The 8,342-nt window shown below is 45.7% G+C and overlaps 1 protein-coding gene across 1 annotated transcript; it reads left to right on the top strand.

The window, feature by feature from the left end:
• The first annotated feature begins 1,292 nt into the window (after nucleotides 1–1,292).
• Nucleotides 1,293–5,833, top strand: LOC125523595 (protein CHUP1, chloroplastic-like). The gene is made up of 9 exons (XM_048688617.1): nucleotides 1,293–1,623; nucleotides 1,730–1,819; nucleotides 2,465–3,324; nucleotides 3,408–4,364; nucleotides 4,473–4,604; nucleotides 4,701–4,882; nucleotides 4,968–5,079; nucleotides 5,221–5,364; nucleotides 5,532–5,833. The coding sequence occupies exons 3-9, from the start codon at nucleotides 2,539–2,541 to the stop codon at nucleotides 5,613–5,615; spliced, it is 2,397 nt and encodes a 798-aa protein (XP_048544574.1). The 5' UTR covers nucleotides 1,293–1,623; nucleotides 1,730–1,819; nucleotides 2,465–2,538; the 3' UTR covers nucleotides 5,616–5,833.
• Nucleotides 5,834–8,342: the final 2,509 nt, after the last annotated feature.

The raw sequence follows: 8,342 nt of genomic DNA, 5'->3' as shown, positions 1-8,342 counted from the left end.
GGCCAGGGGCTCGAATTCCCACTGCACAAGTTCGTGCGCGGACTCTTCTTTTTCTTCGGCGGCCAGCTCCACCATCTGATGCCGAATGAAGGTTTCCATGCCACGAACTTCATTATGTTCTACGAGTGTTTTCACAGGAGAGCTCCCTACTTTAATTTGTTCTGTTATTTCTTCCGGGTGCGAGTGTGGATGAATGGTGAGGCCATCTGCAATCTCGCAGTGGCAACCTGCAACTCTGGCCTACGACAAAATTCTTTTTGGTCGCCTTCTCGAAATCTATGCGAGAATGGTACTAGGTATGGTTCTATGCTTCCGGCCTCGGGACAACTTGTCAACCTTTGTCAACGAGCCTCCAAAGAAGTTAGGTTCTTGCGCTCCCCTCGACTACCTATCCAAGAGCACCTAGGAGCTCACTGAAGCTAGAGCCCCCTTGAAGGACCGCAGACTCAAGGGGGAGCACATCCTCAGGACTTGGGTGTCGCATCGTGTCCTCCCGATGGCAGCTCGGGAGACTCCAATGTATGCGTACACATGGCGAGAGGATCCGACGCGGGTAGACAGGAACAAGCTTGGACTGATGGAGGTCCGACACCGTTTCAACATCTTGACTGGCTGGAGCCGAGAAGGTCCCTATGGAGGTTGTCGTGGAACCCTTCCATGTTGAGAACCCGTCAAGCGGCGTAAGTCATTCTTGATCATCTAGCTTCGATACTGGATTTTGCTTTTGTCATCAAAGAACTAACTATGGACAAGAATACGTGTATATTTGTGATAGCACCATGACTTGGTTTCGAGATCTTATGAGTGTTAATCCTAATCTACCCTAACTTGTTTGGGACCGGAAGGATTTGTTACTGTGTTACTATCCCTTTTGTAAATATATAGCTTGTATTGAACTCTTCTGGTATTCTCCCATCTTAATGAAAATTGGCGGAGCGCCTGCCTATTACGAAAGAAAAAAAATGCACGTAGAAATTCACATGACATGTACTCTCTTCAGTCCAAAATAGATGACCCAATTTTATATTAACTTTGTAGTAGTTTCTGCGTTTTTTTCCTATTCTTTAATAGTACTCCAAAAGACGTTATATTCCGACAGCGAAGAAGGGCAGCAGCGTTGCACACGCAGGCACGCAGAGAAAACAAACAAACAAAGTCAGACGAAAAAGCCGATGACTGCCCGAGACGGGCTCCACCTGTCAGTGTCTGCGCGTCGGCCTGTCTCACGTGTCCCCTAGTAGCCGCTACGGCTACCCGCTCGCCCTAGTGCCCTAGCCTCGCGTCGCCCTCATTTCAAAATTCAAAACCCACCTCTCTCACTCAGACCAGACCAAGGAGAGAGAAGGCGGCCAGCAAATCCTCGAACCCTCCGCGACCTCGTCTCGGAATCCGGCGAGGAGCCCCATAGAAAAATCCTGGGCGTGGGGAGGGGGACGCAGGAACGAGGCGAGCATCCGAAGCTGCCCTGCCCTCCCTTCCCTCCCTTGTCGCGTCCACCCTCCACCTCCTCTTCCTCGTCCTCCCCTCGTTCTGCTCCCGTCCCCTTCTCTGTTCATCAGTAGCTGCTCAGCTCGGTTTCCAGGGGGGGAGGCCAAGGTCGCGGCTCTGTCTGGGGCGCCGCCGGTAGGTCTCAAGCTCAGGGCTTGGAGCATGTTTGTTTTGGGTGGGGGCTTCTGATGTCGGAGGGGGTTTGTTTGCCGCTCGAGCTCAGATTCGTGTTTTTGTGCAGTGTTTTCAGGTGCATCGGAAGGTGTTCTGACAATCTCCACTCTTTCTTCGCCGGACGCCGGTCTGCTGCATTCCGGCAGCGGGATGGGAGGTGAGTTTGTCTGAAAATCACTCATCTCAACTGGCATGTAGTACTACAGTAAATAGTTACTGCACTATTTAAGCTCGATTTCTTCAGCTTAAAGGTTCGATTTTGCCATGCTGTTTGGGCGCAAATGTGTTGTTCTGGGCAGCAAGGATTAGGGATCTGGTACTTCTCGATGTGCGGCCTCATACCACTGAACTTGATTGGTCAGGCCTGTACGATACCTGTTTGCAATTTGCTTCTTGTAAATACTACTGCGGATGATTGGGGGATAGATAGATTCAGTTTCCAATGCTACTATGCTAGCGGTAAACGTTACTTCCTTCAGAGCCCAGCCCGCACTGCATAAAAGGCATTCATGGGAGCAACTAGACATGCATTCTCAAGGTTAAGTGTCTCTTTATGATCCTGCCTAGAGTCTTGCCGATAAGAGCTCATGGTCCTGGCTAGAGTCTAGCGAAAAGGACTAATTTGAACAGATATTGAGTTGATGTGCTTGTTTGTTTATGGGAAAGTTGGAAGGGCATTTATATCTGGTCCTTCAGTTCTGTAGCAATGCCTGTTTGTTATACCGTTTATTTTTATACTGTGGTGGTGACATTTGTTTCTTCCTGGTGAATTACTCACATTTCCGTTCTCTTTTATTTGCAGGCAGTGTGGCATTGTAGTAAAATTCTGCCACCGTTGCATGGTTGGTGTTCAGAGTATCTTTGTCTTGAGTAAAGATGAAAGAGGAGATCATGTTCGACAACCAATCCAAGCCATGCAGATCGAGGGTTGACTCCAAGAGTAACCAAAATCCTCTCAAGCCCAAGTTCGGGTCATCATGGGGATCCCAAATTGTCAAGGGGTTCACAGCCGACAAGAAAACCAAGAAGACATCAGCTATTGCAAGCAAGAAGCCGCCTCTTGCAAGCGTGGAGAATGTTAACCAGAGCAACCAACAGGTTACATACCAATCTAGGGTTAAGAGATCTCTGATAGGAGATTTTCCTTGCTCGCCTGCTGGTGCTCAAGTTCATCCCCATGCCTTTGATTGCCACGGTATTAGGTCCCCGGCATCTCATGATCTTTTTCTTGAGTTGGACCATCTCAGGGAACAACTGCGTGAGTCCAAGGAAAGAGAATCAGCTTTGCAATCAGAGTTGCAGCAATGCAGAGAAAATCCAAGGGTTTCGGCACTTGAGAAGGAGCTTGATTCTAGGAAGAATGAGATTGACAAGCTTGCACGGCTTAAAACTTCACTAGAAACTGAGAAAACAAGCCTTTCTGAACAGCTATCAGTTCTATCTTCTATGGTGGAGCAGCATGAAGAAACTGTAAGATTGGATGGGCATGGCAATCGCGCTTCTAGTGCGGATGGGGACAATGTATATTCTTCAGGAAACTTGGAGTTTGAAGTTGTTGAGCTGCGTCGTTTAAACAAGGAGCTTCAGTTTCAGAAACGAAGTCTTGCAATCAAGCTCTCTTCAGCAGAGTCCAAATTGGCTGTCCTTGAAAAGAATGCAGAGGTACCATCACATCAATTTGACCATTTCTAGCACACCACTAGTTCTACTTCAACTAATCTTTTCTGCATCCTTATTTTCAACAGAGCGAGATAGTCGCCAAGGTTCAAGCAGAGGCCTCATTGTTGCGGCACACCAATGCAAACTTGAGCAAGCAAGTTGAGGGCCTGCAAATGAGTCGGCTGACTGAGGTTGAGGAGCTTGCTTATCTTCGCTGGATCAATTCATGTTTACGTCATGAGCTCTGTAGCTCGGATCAAACAGCCAGAGCAATCACTGATCTTGATTATAATGATGGTATGGCTTGTAATGATGATCATTGTGATGGCAACACCAGAAATGGTGAGAACAGTTCTGATGATAAAAGGCTCAGCATTGCCGAACGTATCAAGCAATGGTCTCAGAACGATACAAACTGTCAAACATCTAAAAAGGAATCTCTTCTTGATAGAGCATGGATTGAAGCCACAGAACCGCGAAGCCCCACACGTAGGCACTCACTTGGTGGATCAAAGGGATGTGCACAGGACTTGAACATTGTGAAGAGGAGGCAATCTGATACCTTTATCTGCCTTCCAGAGGCAACAGAGGAAGCAGTATCCTGTAATAAGGATCAGGCAAGCAGGGAGAAGCGTGAGCTCCTTGTGGACAAGTATGATTTTGGTCAATCTGATAGTTCAAGATTTGCTCTTGGCAAGCCAGAAATATGCAAGTCTCAATGCTTGGATGTCGAAAAGCGCACCCTGCGCATTCCAAACCCTCCACCAAGACCTTCAGTGTCTCTGCCACATTCTGGTCCATCAAATGGATCGACTGTAAATCCACCCCGCCCACCTCCTCCGCCTCCCCCGCCTAAGTTTTCCACAAGAAGTACTGGAGTCATGAAGAGGGCACCACAAGTTGCAGAGCTATACCATTCACTTATGAGAAGGGATTCAAAGAAAGATACTTCTGGGGGTGGAATCACTGAAACTGCTAACTCCGCAAATGTGCGGAGTAGTATGATTGGTGAAATCGAGAACCGTTCTTCGCATTTGCAGGCTGTAAGTAGAGTAGCCAGATTGAACCCATACCCATGATACAATGTAGATAACAGTAAGCAGCTGGTTCCTGCACTGACTCTGTGCTTTGACTTGTCATTCCATTTTCAGATCAAGGCGGATGTTGAGACTCAAGGTGAATTTGTGAAATCATTGATCAAGGAGGTGACTGATGCAGCTTACAAAGATATAGAAGACGTTGTTGCATTTGTGAAGTGGCTTGACGATGAACTCGGTTTCCTGGTATGCATATTCTAATATTACCATTCTGCAAGCATTCTTTTCAGCTGCAGCAGTCACTGAAGCTACTCTTTTTTCATTTAATTGTGTTACTTGAAGGTGGATGAGAGAGCAGTGCTGAAGCATTTTGATTGGCCCGAGAGGAAGTCGGACACTTTACGAGAGGCGGCTTTTGGCTACCAAGACCTCAAAAAATTGGAATCGGAAGTTTCTAACTATAAAGACGATCCACGCCTTCCCTGTGACATTGCACTTAAGAAAATGATAACAGTGTCTGAAAAGTATGGCCAAGTTTACTAGTATAAGAAAAAATTGATCTGTAGAATCACATTGTGTACTGAACTTTGGTTGGCATTCCTAATCCAGGACGGAGCGAGGTGTGTACAACGTTCTGAGGACGAGGGATGCAATGATGAGGCAGTGCAAGGAGTTCAACATTCCAGTTGACTGGATGCTTGACAACAATCTCATTAGCAAGGTAAATGCTGTATAGTTTTCTGTACTAGACCACCCCTCTGCAGGTTTTTGAGCTCTTGGTGCCACATTACTATCATACCAGTACCGGCAAATGTAGTTTGGACATATCATCGGAGTAATCCATTTCCCTTGGCCACTGCAGATCAAATTTGCTTCTGTGAAATTAGCAAATATGTACATGAAAAGAGTTGCTATGGAGCTTCAGTACATGGGACCTCTGAACAAGGATCTAGCTCTGGAGTACATGCTCCTTCAGGCTGTGAGATTTGCCTTCAGAATTCATCAGGTTAGTACCTATCATTACTTACTATCGCATCTGCCTTCTTGATTTTTTTTGTTTATGTTTAATCTCCATGCTATCTGTGTTGCTTGAGAACCTCTGGCTATTTGGGGCTATTCCCAGGGGAAACCTTATGGCGCGTGCTCTAAATTACCGTTCATTTTGTGTTTCAGTTTGCTGGAGGATTCGACACGGAGACCATGGATGCATTTGAGGAGCTGAGGAATCTTGTTCATGTCAGGAACAGTACCCAGTAGGAAGGCAACTCGATGTAGCATGATCTGAACTTTTTTGTTCGCGAGAAACTCTGGCTTACCTTCTCGGTAAGCATGACGGACAGTTTGAAGGGTTGGTGTGTATGTATGTTGTGTATTTGTGTGTGCTAGCATGAAGAAACCAGCTTCGGCGGGTGTAGGGATTTGGTAGCAACATTGCTGAAACATGCGATTTATGCATGCTATGTTTTCAGTTTGCAGAGGCAGGGTGTTTCAAGCTCCTTTTCGAGAAAAAAAGTTTTCAGTTTGCAGTTCCGGTACTCAACGGGAACTCTCGCCAGTCTGCTAGGAATGGGCGAGCTCCTCAGATGTCATCTCAGCCAAAAATTTGAAAGCATCTCTTTAATGTGTAGAATTTTCCATTTTTTTAATTTGTTTGATATTTTTTAAAATTTACTGTTCACTCAGGTGCAGATGTGCAGATACATCTGAGCTCCGAAATGTTGCTCTTTAAAAAACGCTTAAGTAGCTTTATATTTTACTAAGAAAACAGAAGCTTGTTACACCTACCTTTGCACCAACTAAAAATATGTACAATCAAATTATTACAGACATTAAACACCGCAAAATGTTGTCATCATGGGTCTAAATAGCCAGACCTAAGTTTTCACGATAAGCACAAAATAATGAAGATATGAGAAACGTTAATCACACCAACACATGCACATCACACTTGCCGCCACCACTGTCAAGACATGCATAAGTGCTAGACAACAGACCACTAGATCTATTTCGACAATGTGGGCCAAAACATCACACTGTAGTCGGTAGGCTCCCGAAGATAGAGCCACGAGAATTTTTTTCTGCGTGACATTGTCTGTACCCTTAAGCTTCGCCACTAACGATACATAAACTAGCATTGAAAACAACTAATTAGCTGCATGGAGAACATGCTTTCTCACACGGTTTGGTCGCACTATTCTTGTTCAGACAGTTCTAATAGATATACCTATTTCCCCCTTCAATGTCGCTTGATCCATCGGCTTGGGTTTTCAAAGCCATTGGCAAAATTCAAAGAGCCTTCTTATGGAAAGGGGTCGAAGCCGTTGCTGGGGGTCATTGCTTGATCAATTGGAAGGCAATTGGCCGGCCTAAAATCGACGACAGTCTCGGCATTCTCAATCTCACAATCACGAGGAGGGCTCTCAGACTGCCACCGCCATATAGACTGCATGCAGCTACTAATCGGCCATGGCAATCGTCTGGCAATTTTCTAGAGATTGAAGAAAGGGACATATTCAACACACCTATTTTTGGTGCGACAGGTGGCCGGAGGGTGCCTCCCTCTGCTCCATCACGCCAGAGATCATTGGCATGCTTCCTCCGACTAATCTTGCGCGGCAAACGGTGGCCAAATCTTGTATCGACTCTACTTGGCTCAAATACATCAAGTCATGAACGTCTGCACCTGCAATTTCCATTTTTCTCAACAACAACAGGAAGACAACTGGTCATGGTCATGGATATATTAATGATTACACTGTTATTACATATTTTTTGTGATTAAGAGACTATTAGATATATTAAAAGGTGAATATGTAGGGAGTAAACAATAGACTCAATTTCATGTAGCATTCCCACATCACAAAGCAATATTGTGCACCACGTAGAAACACATCAATCTACTTGGTTTTTTTCGAAAAGGGGGAGATCACCGGCCTCTACATCAGAACGATGTATACGACCACATTTATTAAAAAGCAAATAAATTCAACAGAGGTCTTGCAGTCTCAAACAAAAGAACCAAAATGCTCACAAAAAGCAGAAGAGTAAAAGTAAAGCCACAACCGGCTGGCAAAAGAAAGATAGGAAAACTAATTGCCTATCCTATTACATAACCGCCATCCAAACCGATTAAAAATAGCCTGTCGGTGTCAAAACCGGTGGATCTCGGGTAGGGGGTCCCGAACTGTGCGTCTAGGCCGGATGGTAACAGGAGGTAGGGGACACGATGTTTTACCCAGGTTCGGGCCCTCTTGATGGAGGTAAAACCCTACGTCCTGCTTGATTAATATTGATGATATGGATAGTATAAGAGTAGGTCTACCACGAGATCAGAGAGGCTAAACCCTAGAAGTTAGCCTATGGTATGATTGTATATTATGGTTGTCGTCCTACGGACTAAAACCCTTACGTTTATATAGACACCGGAGAGGGTTAGGGTTACACAAGGTCGGTTACAAAGGAGGAGATATCCATATCCGTACTGCCTAGCTTGCCTTCCACGCCAAGTAGAGTCCCATCCGGACACGAGACGAAGTCTTCAATCTTGTATCTTCATAGTCTAACAGTCCGGCCAAAGGATATAGTCCGGCTGTCCGGAGACCCCCTAATCCAGGACTCCCTCAGTAGCCCCTGAACCAGGCTTCAATGACGATGAGTCCGGCGCGCAGTATTTTCTTCGGCATTGCAAGGTGGGTTCCTTCTCTGAATACATCACAGAAGAATTTGAATACGAGGATAGTGTCCGACCCTGCAAAATAAGTTCCACATTCCACCGCAGAGAGAATGATATTTTCGCAGATCTAATTTGCTGACTTGTTTTGGCAGCATGACGTTATGTCATGACCCGGTGATTATTCGAACCGTTTCTTTTAACCAGCTCCACACATAACGCGAGGCGGTTTCTTGACACGTCTTGCCGAAGCGGAGATCGTGTTCCCCCAATTACGGGATTCTCATTAATGCGATTGTGGGTAACCCAACCGT

The sequence above is a fragment of the Triticum urartu genome, chromosome 7 (assembly GCF_003073215.2).
Source record: "Triticum urartu cultivar G1812 chromosome 7, Tu2.1, whole genome shotgun sequence".
NCBI lineage: Eukaryota > Viridiplantae > Streptophyta > Magnoliopsida > Poales > Poaceae > Triticum > Triticum urartu.
Note: the sequence above shows the minus strand (reverse complement) of the source record. Positions and strands in the feature narration are given on the sequence as shown.

Bases quoted from the DNA above. Each gene is read 5' to 3' on its own strand.
- LOC125523595 (XM_048688617.1), top strand. From the start codon at position 2,539: ATGAAAGAGGAGATCATGTTCGACAACCAATCCAAGCCATGCAGATCG. The intron at 4,365-4,472 runs GTAAGTAGAGTA...TTCCATTTTCAG, and splicing joins GTTCTTCGCATTTGCAGGCT to ATCAAGGCGGATGTTGAGAC. The intron at 4,605-4,700 runs GTATGCATATTC...TGTTACTTGAAG, and splicing joins ACGATGAACTCGGTTTCCTG to GTGGATGAGAGAGCAGTGCT.